Source organism: Electrona antarctica (assembly GCF_951216825.1).
Source record: "Electrona antarctica genome assembly, chromosome: 5".
Taxonomy (NCBI): Eukaryota; Metazoa; Chordata; class Actinopteri; order Myctophiformes; family Myctophidae; genus Electrona; species Electrona antarctica.
Genome location: NC_136810.1, coordinates 41,523,304 through 41,536,361, shown reverse-complemented (window position 1 = coordinate 41,536,361; position 13,058 = coordinate 41,523,304). Strand labels below are relative to the sequence as shown.

Below are 13,058 nucleotides of genomic sequence, written 5' to 3'. Positions count from 1 at the left end.
AGACAGACAGACAGACAGACCAGATGCTCCCCGCTGTGAGAAAAGCATGACCTGACCACCCGGATCAAAGTTTCAAACTCTTTAACCAACACAGACTCCAACTAAACAGGGTGAGTAGACAAAGCTGATCACTTTATTATTGGCTGTTATTAATTAAAGTGGATCGATCAGGTCAATCGATCAAGCATGTTGTCATTGTTTAGCCTGTTACCGCAGATAAATCTATAGATTTAGACTCCCGTGGATGTATTTGATCGATTCTGACATTTTCAAATGTCAGAAGAAAATACATGAATGCAATACATCTACGAGAGTGTAAATCTTGGGCTATAGGCTATAGTATTAATCAGACTGCGTTTTGTAAAGGGGATTCTTGTTGTCTCTCTTGTAACACTAACAGCTGTTTTTAATGTTTGTGTAGGCCTATGTAGTTGTGTGTTTTTAATTGACACTCCGACTCCGAGTCTGCACAGATTAAGCTGATTGATCGATTGATCGCTTATAGCCTTATTAGCCTATATTGATTATTGACTTGAAGAAAGAAGCGCTGTTATTGCTTTGCATTGCTTTGCAGAACCTCAGCATTTAGTGTAGGCTATCAGATATCACCCGCGTTTTTATTCTAATTATTATCATAACAGCCGACTGAGCCGAGCAACAATATTGTGGAGTTTTGATTTGAGTGCTTATGGCTTGGCTTTATACCCTCCGAGTGGAGCTCGCCTCTATACGCAGATCTCCAAGTTCACAACCCGTCGCGACGCGTTTGTGAGCTTGAAGATCTGCATATAGGCGAGCGACACCCTCGATCCGTGCGCAACACTCCATTCTGTCTGTAGTGTACAGTGTGTGTGTGTGTGTGTGTGTGTGTGTGTGTGTGACACAGAGTCTATAATAAACCCACTGTTTCTGTTCTGGTCTGTTTTATATCAGCTGAAAGTCATTCAACGAGACGTTAATTGAATTCATATGAAGGAATTTGGACTTTAATGACGTTAAAATGGCAGCTTGTGGTGGTGGTCACTGGTGTGTGTGTGTGTGTGTGTGTGTGTGTGTGTGTGTGTGTACATGTGTGTGTACATGTGTGTGTGGAATGGATGTGTGGGTGCATGGTGACTATATATTGTCCTAACTTTGACACAATAACTTTTTTCTTTGTTTTGAAGTCTGTTTTTGTATTTTTGACGCAACACTTGTGAATTGCTGTTGCAGATGTCAGTGCACAACCATCAGGCTGGCACAACGCATGCATATACGGACTATAAATGTAAACATTTATATATTATATGAAAGATTATCATCTACCATAATATTCACACAAGTCAGGACACAGTGGCGTGCACAGATAAACACTAGGGGGTGCTAGAGCACCCCCTGCCCTTTTGGCAATGTGCCCTTTAGAAAAACAGTTACACTGTACAGTATGTGGACCATGGTAACATTGATCAATTCTTGATAAAAAGCTTCTAATATATTATTTAGGCCCCACAATCTATAAATCTCACACTATTAAGGCAACCGGCCGGTTCCACGCGCTGCACAAAGTGCCCTTTTTTCCACTTGAGCACCTGCCCCTCTAAATGTCTGTGCACGCCACTGCAGGACATCACCATATTAATTATACACATGTGACTGACAGCATATTCCACATGTTGGTCATTTTGAGCTGTGGTTGTCAAAGTATACGGGTCCTTGAATTGAAGGGGTTCCCTGCCCAGGGACAGGGGTCATTAAATTGAAGGGGTTCCCTGCCCAGGGACAGGGGTCATTGAATTGAAGGGGTTCCCTGCCCTGGGGTCATTAAATTGAAGGGGTTCCCTGCCCAGGGACAGGGGTCACTGAATTGAAGGTGTCCCCTTCCCAGGGGTCCTTGAATTGAAGGAGTTCCCTGCCCTGGGGTCATTGAATTGAAGGAGTTCCCTGCCCTGGGGTCATTGAATTGAAGGAGTTCCCTGCCCTGGGGTCATTGAATTGAAGGGGTTCCCTGCCCAGGGGTCACTGAATTGAAGGTGTCCCCTTCCCAGGGGTCATTGAATTGAAGGAGTTCCCTGCCCTGGGGTCATTGAATTGAAGGAGTTCCCTGCCCTGGGGTCATTGAATTGAAGGAGTTCCCTGCCCTGGGGTCATTGAATTGAAGGGGTTCCCTGCCCAGGGACAGGGGTCATTGAATTGAAGGGGTTCCCTGCCCAGGGACAGGGGTCATTGAATTGAAGGAGTTCCCTGCCCTGGGGTCATTGAATTGAAGGGGTTCCCTGCCCAGGGACAGGGGTCATTGAATTGAAAGGGTTACTTGCCCAGGGGTCCTTGAATTGAGGGTGTTTCAGGGGGTTCCTTGCAGCAAAAAAAAAGAAAAAGAAACATCAATCAACCGTAGTTCCTTCCTGTTATTTCTAGCCTGGCTAATAAGCCAGACCGAACCTGTTATTTCACCAGCTATTAAGTTATAACCCACTGAGCACACTGGGAAAGACCTACATAGTAGAGCAGGGGTTTTCAATCCTTCTATACCAAGTACCACAACAGAAAACAGGCTTTTCTCTCTGTCGGTTGTGAGCAAGCTTTTCTCTCTGTCTTATAGGTTGTGACCAGGCTTTTCTCTCTGTCTTAGGTTGTGAGCAGGCTTTTCTCTCTGTCTTAGGTTGTGAGTAGGCTTTTCTCTCTGTCTTAGGTTGTGAGCAGGCTTTTCTCTCTGTCTTAGGTTGTGAGTAGGCTTTTCTCTCTGTCTTAGGTTGTGAGTATATAGGCTTTTCTCTCTGTCTTAGGTTGTGAGCAGGCTTTTCTCTCTGTCTTAGGTTGTGACCAGGCTTTTCTCTCTGTCTTAGGTTGTGAGCAGGCTTTTCTCTCTGTCGGTTGTGAGCAAGCTTTTCTCTCTGTCTTATAGGTTGTGACCAGGCTTTTCTCTCTGTCTTAGGTTGTGAGCAGGCTTTTCTCTCTGTCTTAGGTTGTGAGTAGGCTTTTCTCTCTGTCTTAGGTTGTGAGTAGGCTATTCTCTCTGTAATAAATACTGAAACCATGCAGATATAATCATTAAGGAACGTTTATGCATGTACTATGTGTAGTGTACTATGTATGTAATTTACCAGCCATTCAGTGGCACAAAAAAAAGTGCCACCCTAAATAATCTGGGGAACCCCCAAAATAATTTGGCTACCCCCAGGTTGAGAACCCCTGATTTAGACCAATGGTTATCAACCAGTGGTCCGGGGACCACCAGTGGTCCTTGAGGAGGTTCCAGGTGGTCCCCAGCTAAATGATGGAGAGTTGGTAACCAAATGAACCCTTGTAGACCGTTAACTCTTGAGAGCGTAAAATGAAACCATTTTACGCTCGTCAAGAGTTCAATTATTGTTAAACATCTGCATTAAGAACACATTTGAGAATGTAGAAGAATTGTTATTTTGATCAACGTTTGCCTGTTATCTCTCCTATAGTACCAACATCAATACAGCATGGAATTGTGGACAAAATATTATCCAACGTTAACAAAATATTCCAAGTCTTAGGTCTGAGAGGCTAAATGTCATCAAATCGTGGTCCGTGGCTCAAATGCCAAATGAATAATGGACCTTGATATGACAACGGTTGAAAACCACTGATTTAGACGGATGCTGTTTACCTTGCTTAATGTAATGTACTGTAAGTCACTCTGCATAAAGAGCGTCTGCTAAATGCCTACATTGTAACAGAAGACGTGGTTTATAGAGAAAGCTCCCCCAGTCAGTCCAACCGCTTCCACACACCATGCAATGAGATCATTCCACTCTCTGTCTGCTGTTTTCATTGTTATTGGAATGTAATAGGAGACCTTGCATAGTTTCTAACTGCTGTGAATCAGTTCCATATTGGAGGAACGCTATAGCTTTCATTTCATAGCTTCTGGAACACTTCTCTCTATTCATATACAGTATGCAGTGGTTTAAATTATAACTACATGAACTCAAGTTACTGGAGTATTTCCATATGTCAATGAATGCTTTTACTTCTACCCCACTACATCACAGAGGCAAATAATATTGTACTTTTTTACTCCAAAACTTTGGACTATATGACCAGTAAGACGCCTAAGGGCGAGAAGCAACCCTAAACCTCGCCCTAAAGGTCGAGGTCGCGTGCACACATCCGCCTCGTTGACGGCAGACTGCTGGGCAAGCGCTGGCACTTTGGCATAGGGGGTCAGATCAACATGGAATTAATTCTGTACTGGCCATATATAAGGATCATGTCTTGGAGTGTACAGGGTTTGATGAGGTCAGATCAACATATGGAATGTCATAACAGGTCAGCTCCATATATGGAGATCTAAGGGTGGTAGCGGGGACATTCTCCATCCCTGATGATGTCACGTGATGTCACGAGACCTTATGGGGCTTATGAGGGCTTATTTGGGGCATGCCCATGTATGGGGATAAATGAGTGACTGACGATATATAGGGGCATTCCCATTTATGGGGATAATGAGTGACTTTGTACTTTTTTGGCCAGAAAGGGATTGTTTTTCGACCGGAAAATAAATACTTTACTGCGCCCTCTACCGATATTGCCAAGAGAAAAACCTCATAGGAAAGATTTTTTCCGTCCAGTGAAAACAATCTCTTTCTGGCCAAAAAGTGCATGTGCGTGTGGTGGGGGGCTCAGAGTGCGTCCACTAAGGAAAGTAGGCTTTCTAATTAGAAAGCCTGTTGTCTAATTAGACAACCCGTCTTTGTATTGGTGAGTAGGTAAAACGTTCTTTATATTCCCGCTACAGAAGAGAGGCTGGTCTGCATTTCATACGAGAGCTAGACGCGATAGGTCCCATAGCCTTAATGCAGGGCAGAATTAGCATTACGGCTATGGACCAGAGCTATATGAACAGTATAGAAACTAGGAACATGTTGGATTTCAGGCCAAGTCACGTCAGCTCCTCAGATCACATTACGTACACAGAACAAGCCCTGAGTGTTCTTTTAACTCTCATAGTGTACAAACAGACCCGGAAGGCTAGGGTTCATTAATGTGTACTCTCTCACTGAGGATTGGTACAGTGTGCGCTACAGTGTAATGAAAGTATACACACACAGAGAGGTCCTTGTTGTTCACTAATTGACGTGACGGAGCTCTGCACAGTTCCCATCGACACACCGCTGTACTACTAGGACCTGCAGACATAATTATATTTATATTTAGGCATATTACTGCTCTATTCCAGGGTTTCTCAAAGTGGATGACACAAGTCCAGCTTTGCCTCAGAGTCAGAATACTTGTATATTGTATATTATTAATATTTGGAATTTATCTATGTCACTTCAGTTCAACCACTTCTTAGACCCCTCTAGACTTAGTAAAACTATCACTTCAGTTCAACCACTTAGACCATCTAGACTTAGTAAAACTATCACTATCACTTCAGTTCAACCACTTAGACCGTCTATAGTCTAGACTTAGTAAAACGATCACTATCACTTCAGTACAGGGGGTACCAGATCATGCCTGGTTGCTCCCTCTGGTTTTGCGGCTGTGATGCAAAGAACAAATTTCACCGCGGTAACGTGTGTGACAAATCGTACGACGTTGACTCTTGTTGACTTTCTTGACAGAAGAATACAGCCCAAATAGGAGAAGAATAAATTAAAAAGAACATGTCTGTTCAGCAATGTAGACAGACTGCATGAGGTCACAGAGGTCAGCGTAGTGAAATGAACCACATCCAACTGGACACCATGTGTCTCATGTGTTCAAAAGTGGATGACGTGTGGCAGACAGGCAGGCAGGCAGGCAGGCAGGCAGGCAGGCAGGCAGGCAGGCAGGCAGGCAGGCAGGCAGGCAGGCGGGCAGGCGGGCAGGCAGGCAGGCAGGCAGGCAGGCAGGCAGGCAGGCGTGACACGTTGAGAGCTTGTGGATGTTCTCGGTATAGAGATGGTACACAGCGGAACCTTTATTGTTATCAATGAAATACTTACTTATACTTACTTACTGTAGGCCTTTAAATTCCCTGAGGAACATAGGCCATTGATGAGGTTCCTCCGTCCCCTTCGGTCTTGTGCCCTCCGCTCCAGTTGTTGCCATGACAGCCCTTGTGCCTTCATCTCCTGCTCTGTGGTTCTTCTCCAGGTGGCTCTAGTACTTCCTTCCTCTTGCCTTGCGGGTTCCATGTTAATGCATGTTTTGTGATTGATCTAATGTGTCTTCTCAGTGTGTGTCCTATCCATGTCCATTTCCTCCTCCTGATCAGTGTTTCTATTGTGTCTTGTGTAATGAGGTCCCACAGGTTGGCATTGGAGATGACTCCTAGGAGGCGTCGGAGGCAGCGGTTAACAATGAAAGAGAATGAAAATAAACCACACTGACATTTCAGTCGTTAGACCTTCATCGAGACAAACATTCTTTGATATCTGATATGGAAGATCCCTTTGTGAACATTTGGACCTGACCTTTTGTCCTGTATGCAGTGGTGGAAAAAGTATGGCAGGTGAAATCATGATTTTTAAATCTTTATTTTTGGTGCTATTTTGCTATGTTTTCTTTCAAACTAAAGCAAAATAAACATTCAAAATGCAGATTTAGATGTTTATTTTAGTAGTTTATTTTAGTCAATGACAGCTCGTTTTGCTGCATGGGTGAAAATCCACCTTCTCTATTTTCATGTTTGGTTGTTGGTACAAAGGAAGTGACCATATTTGGATCAAACCACAGTCAGCTCGAGGTCCAGACCTCGAGATGGCATTATGTTGTTGCCAAGGTTTGGATGAGATTTTTTGTCTCAAAATAGTGGCTTCAAATAAAACGTTTTGGAATGTTACAATACAAATCTTTAAAGGCTGTTTTCCTCATACCTGGGACAAAGAATCTCCACTTCAGTTGCACTCACATACACCAAACTTTCCTATTCATAACTATATTCTGCAGGAAGTTACAGAGGGGTTTGTTGATATATCATTCACAGCCTGATTTACATCACATTTTATACCTAAAAACATGCCGGTTGTTTTATGCCTGTTGACACTATTTTCTGATTTGTGGAGTAATTAGAGATATCTAAAATCACCCCGATTTTCTTTGTCTCTAATATGTCAACAAAATAAAACAATAATTTTCATTTCATATTTATTTATTTAATTTCAGTTATGGTTTTACATGATCATATACATTTTTACTTTGTACTTTTTACTTTGAAAAGGAGCAGGAAGAAGATAAATCTTATTTATACCTGCCCCTATCATTAAAAAAACATCTAATTGATGCTGCCACCAACCATACATGATTACATCAAATAAAAAACAACAACAAAAAACAACCCATTGATGCTGCCACCAACCATACATGATTACATCAAAAAAAGAAAGAAAAAAACAACAAAGACAAAGGACATAGAGCTCAACAAGAGAACAAACAAAGACAACGCTGAGGAAACAAAATAACACTTATATCTAACCTTCTAACCTGGCTTTGAACCTGGCTTTATCCGATCTTCAGATTTATCGTCCCGTAATGTATGCAAATTAGCGCATATAATGCCTAATTTGCATATTTAAACATATAATTTCAGAAAACACCTTAAGTATATATAACCATACGTCTTTTAACCACTGACATAGAACCATACGTCTTTTAACCACTGACACAGAACCATACGTCTTTTAACCACTGACACAGAACCATGCGTATTTTAACCACTGACACAGAACCATACGTCTTTTAACCACTGACACAGAACCATACGTCTTTTAACCACTGACACAGAACCATGCGTATTTTAACCACTGACACAGAACCATACGTCTTTTAACCACTGACACAGACCCATACGTCTTTTAACCACATAGAAACATATGTCTTTTACGAAAACTGTTTGTTTGGCAGAATGGGCCTCGGGTCTTCGGGAGAGAGAGAGGGGGAGAGAGAGAGAGAGAGAGAGAGAGAGAGAGAGAGAGAGAGAGAGAGAGGGGTTTGTCCTGTCTGGACTCTGTATGTGGGAATGTAGCACCTGTGTGTCACTGTGGACCAAGTATATACAAATACGCACACACACACACACACACACACACACACACACACACACACACACACACACACACACACACACACACACACACACACACACACACACACACACACACACACAGGACATGTTGTTTTCACCTATAAGGCTGTGTTCTCTCAAACCTCTTCATGTCAAGGAATCCCACAACATCGGTTATTGGCCACGGACCAGCTAGCCTTCTGAAAAGATGTTTGTGCCAGCCGGGACGCCCATAAGAATTATTCAAATCTGTTTCACAGTTCCCAGCAGATCAAGCTGGTAGATCAGCAATTTCACAATAGTCCTATCTTGTGCACTAACAAATGTTTAGGCATAAGCCGGGGGAGAAGATAGGGCTCATAGTGGGACCCCCTGGAACCTCCTCAACATGTTTATCATCCTTGATCCTCAGATGATTGTGACACAGTATCAACACAGTTCCATTTTGATGCTGGCTGGGTGCTGGTTGCAGGCCAGTGCTGGGTGGGTGCTGGGTGGGTGCTGGCTGCAGGCCAGGGTGCTGGGTGGGTGCTGGGTGGGTGCTAGCTGCAGGCCAGGGTGCTGGGTGGGTGCTGGCTGCAGGCCAGGGTGCTGGGTGGGTGCTTGGTGGGTGCTAGCTGCAGGCCAGGGTGCTGGGTGGGTGCTGGCTGCAGGCCAGGGTGCTGGGTGGGTGCTGAGTGGGTGCTGAGTGGGTGCTGAGTGGGTGCTGAGTGCAGGGTGCTGAGTGGGTGCTGAGTGGTGCTGAGTGGGTGCTGGGTGGGTGCTGGGTGGGTGCTGAGTGGGTGCTGAGTGGGTGCTGAGTGGGCGCTGAGTGTGTGCTGAGTGGGTGCTGAGTGGATGCTGAGTGCAAGGTGCTGAGTGCAGAGTGCAGGGTGCTGAGTGGGTGCTGGGTGGGTGCTGAGTGGGTGCTGAGTGGATGCTGAGTGGATGCTGAGTGCAAGGTGCTGAGTGCAGAGTGCAGGGTGCTGAGTGGGTGCTGGGTGGGTGCTGAGTGGGTGCTGAGTGGATGCTGAGTGGATGCTGAGTGCAAGGTGCTGAGTGCAGAGTGCAGGGTGCTGAGTGGGTGCTGGGTGGGTGCTGAGTGGGTGCTGAGTGGATGCTGAGTGCAGGGTGCTGAGTGCTGGGTGCTGAGTGGGTGCTGAGTGGGTGCTGAGTGGGTGCTGGCTGGGTTCTGAGTGGGTGCTGAGTGGGTGCTGGCTGGGTTCTGAGTGGGTGCTGAGTGGGTGCTGGCTGGGTTCTGAGTGGGTGCTGAGTGGGTGCTGGCTGGGTGACAGCATGCTGATCCAGGTCAGGCTTCCAGTCCTTTCATCAGACTATAGTCCTACTGTTGAGTGTTGGCAGGAGGAACTGGCCTGTAACCCACACCGCTGTGAATCTGTTCCTCCAGATTCCTCAGACATTCTAGGGCGGCAGTGGATCTGGGAGTATAGAGTGGCCACACTGGCCGGTAGAGCGAATGGGAACCGTGAGGTTCCCAGTTCGATCCCTGTGGGCTCCCACAGAGTTATCGTCGAAGTGTCCTTGAGCAAGACTCTGAACCCCTAATTGCTCCCGATGTGCAGGTTGGTATACCTTGCATCATGGTTTCCTCCACCATCGGTGTGTGAATGGGTGAATGTACAGTAGTGCACAATCTATGTAAAGGTGTATGAATGTGTGTGTGAATGGGTGAATGTAATGCACAATCTATGTAAATGTGTGTGTGTGTGTGTGTGTGTGTGTGTGTGTGTGTGTGTGTGTGTGTGTGTGTGTGTGTGTGTGTGTGTGTGTGTGTGTGTGTGTGTGTGTGTGTGTGTGGGTGGGTGAATGTAATGCACATCTATGTAAATGCCTTGGATAAAGGCACTATATATACTCTATATATACTCTGTCTATACCACTCTGATTATCAACTTTTCCACTCTGGGACCCCCGTCAACACTGTTTTTAACTCCTCAGTGTATAATTTAACTCAGAGAGTGTGCAAATGGAATTAACCACAATACACATTATGTACACTCTCGGAGTTACAGACCCAAAGAAGAATCAAGAAGGTTTTGCAGGGTGCTTATTGGAGTTGGTAATCAGGGAAATTGGCAAAGGCAAATTGTGGCTATACCCATTGCCACAATTTGCAACACTAGCTTTTTTTATAATGGGGTTGAATCTAGAGTTGCAACACCAGCCATTAAGGTGTTGCCTAGCAACGGCCACTGTCAAAATTAATTTTAGTGATCCCGTTTTCGTCCCAGGCACCCTGCACGGTTTTATTTGATAGGACGTGAGTGGACGTCTTAGGCATCACAAGTGTTAATAGTCTGTACTTTACTGTACAATAATATGCATTCATACATCCATTGATAATATGTTTATTCATGCTTATGAGGAGCCGTACGGACATAATTCATTCTGGCACTCTCACATACAGTACATTCTCATGTATGTACGTACTGTTTACTTACCGTACTTTAACTTAACTCATGTGCTGTTATATACTTGAACTGCACTCCTTGATTTCAGATATTCTTCCTTCAATATTGTCGTGTTTTTATGCGCAGGCCTTTATTGGCACATTGTTCCTGGCTTCCTGTGAGGTTAGGTTTAGGGTAGGGTTTTGGGGTAGGGTGTCAGACTAATGCCTGTCGGAAATGTTAGTAGGTCGGACCAAACACATGCACCCCTGTAGGCTGTTGTGTTGGGAGTGACAGTAGCATGTTGGGCGGCTGGGCCTAATGCATGCATGGTGTGTTGGGTGTGACAGTATGTTGGGCCTAATGCATGCATGTTGTGTTGGGTGTGACAGTATGTTGGGCCTAATGCATGCATGTTGTGTTGGGTGAGACAGTATGTTGGGCCTAATGCATGCATGTTGTGTTGGGTGAGACAGTATGTTGGGCCTAATGCATGCATGTTGTGTTGGGTGAGACAGTATGTTGGGCCTAATGCATGCATGTTGTGTTGGGTGAGACAGTATGTTGGGCCTAATGCATGCATGTCGTGTTGGGTGAGAGTGAGACAGTATGTTGGGCCTAATGCATGCATGTTGTGTTGGGTGAGACAGTATGTTGGGCCTAATGCATGCATGTTGTGTTGGGTGTGACAGTATGTTGGGCCTAATGCATGCATGTTGTGTTGGGTGAGACAGTATGTTGGGCCTAATGCATGCATGTTGTGTTGGGTGAGACAGTATGTTGGGCCTAATGCATGCATGTTGTGTTGGGTGAGACAGTATGTTGGGCCTAATGCATGCATGTTGTGTTGGGAGTGACAGTATGTTGGGCCTAATGCATGCATGTTGTGTTGGGAGTGACAGTATGTTGGGCCTAATGCATGCATGTTGTGTTGGGAGTGACAGTGTGTTGGGCCTAATGAACATTCTGTTCTTCTCTCTCCACACAGAGTGAGACCGGCAGCAGCAGAACCAGAACCCTGTGCAGCTCTCCCATTCCCACACAGCGGCACATGGATCCTGGTGCTGGAGAAGACATGAGTCCTGGTGCTGGAGAGGACACACAGCGGCACATGGATCCTGGTGCTGGAGGAGACATGAGTCCTGGTGCTGGAGAGGACACACAGCGGCACATGGATCCTGGTGCTGGAGGAGACATGAGTCCTGGTGCTGGAGAGGACACACAGCGGCACATGGATCCGGGTGCTGGAGGAGACATGAGTCCTGGTGATGGAGAGGACACACAGCGGCACATGGATCCTGGTGCTGGAGGAGACATGCAGCAGCACATCAGTCCTGGTGCTGGAGAGGACACACAGCAGCCCATGAGTCCTGGTGCTGGAGAAGACATGCAACAGCCCATGTGTCCTGGTGCTGGAGAGGACATGGGTCCTGGTGCTGGAGATGACAAGGGTCCTGGGGCTGGAAAGGACATGTGTCCTGGTGCTGGAGAGGACATGGAACAGCACATGTGTCCTGGTGCTGGAGGAGACGTGCAGCAGCAGAAATGTAGCTCTTCTCCCGGGCTGACTGACATGCAGCAGTACAGCCAGTGGCTGACCAGCAGGCACGAGGCCAGTCTGCTGCCCATGAAGGAAGACCTGGCGCTGTGGCTCAACAGCTTGCTGGGTGAGCACTTCACTATCTTCACTTCTGTTTGAGTGTTACGTTTGTGTCTCTGGGTAGCTTGGTTCATTTTGCAGCTGTTGTTTTTCGTTGACCCACCGGGATCCCTCAGGGCTGTGTACTTGGACCCCTCCTCCTTTCCCTCTGCACCAAATGTCTTCATCCACAAGCTCACAGCATGGCGATGCGTTGTGAGATTGTAGAACGGCTGTTTTCAGGGAGCGTTGTTAGCTTGTAGATTGGCTGTTTTCAGGGCGTGTTTGCTCTATTGTGACCCAGAGTCTGGATGCTATAGGGTTCATGTGGTTAATGTTCACAATATTGTGTCTAATGTATTCTACCTCCCACGATACATCCATTATACATTAATTAATTACATAATGTGTTAATGTATTCCACCTGCCACCTTACGTCCATTATTCATTAATTCATTAAATAATGTGTTCAATGTATTCCACCTGCCACCTTACATCCATTATACATTCATTAATTCATTAAATAATGTGTTAAATGTATTCCACCTGCCACCTTACATCCATTATTATACATTATAATTAAATAATGGGAGTCATTAGCCATGCCTAAATAATGTGAGCCCAGTAAAATAAACCTAGTGGGGAACAGCATCGCTTTAACCACCTATTAACTGTAGATTCATAAATATTTGTGGATGTTTTAACACCGTCTATCATGAGAGGGTCTGTCTGTCTGTCTGTCTGTCTGTCTGTCTGTCTGTCTGTCTGTCTGTCTGTCTGTCTGTCTGAATTGTATTCAGGTGTGTAAAATATTTTTGATGACCCAAAGTAATTTCGCGGCCCCACCGTCGTCAGTGTCCCACGACCCCATGTGGGGTCCCGACAACAACTTTAGGACCCCCTGATCTCCACTTGCCACGTGTATTGGTGTCCAGCTGTATTGGCCTAGTTCCCAATAAAATAGAATTTCCTCGTTGGATAACAACAATATACAGACGCTAAAAATCAGCAAAACTACGCCGCATCAAGG

General features: G+C 45.5%; 1 protein-coding gene across 1 annotated transcript in view; it reads left to right on the top strand.

Annotated features, from left to right (window-relative positions):
• Window positions 1-9,274: 9,274 nt before the first annotated feature.
• gas2a (growth arrest-specific 2a) overlaps window positions 9,275-13,058 on the top strand; it is a gene marked incomplete at both ends in the record, with an annotated part of 27,587 nt that continues 23,803 nt past the window's right edge. Inside the window, 2 exons of the mRNA XM_079502334.1 lie at window positions 9,275-9,286; window positions 11,378-12,056. Of these exons, the coding sequence (XP_079358460.1) occupies window positions 9,275-9,286; window positions 11,378-12,056 (691 nt within the window). The remainder of the gene's footprint in view (window positions 9,287-11,377; window positions 12,057-13,058) is intronic.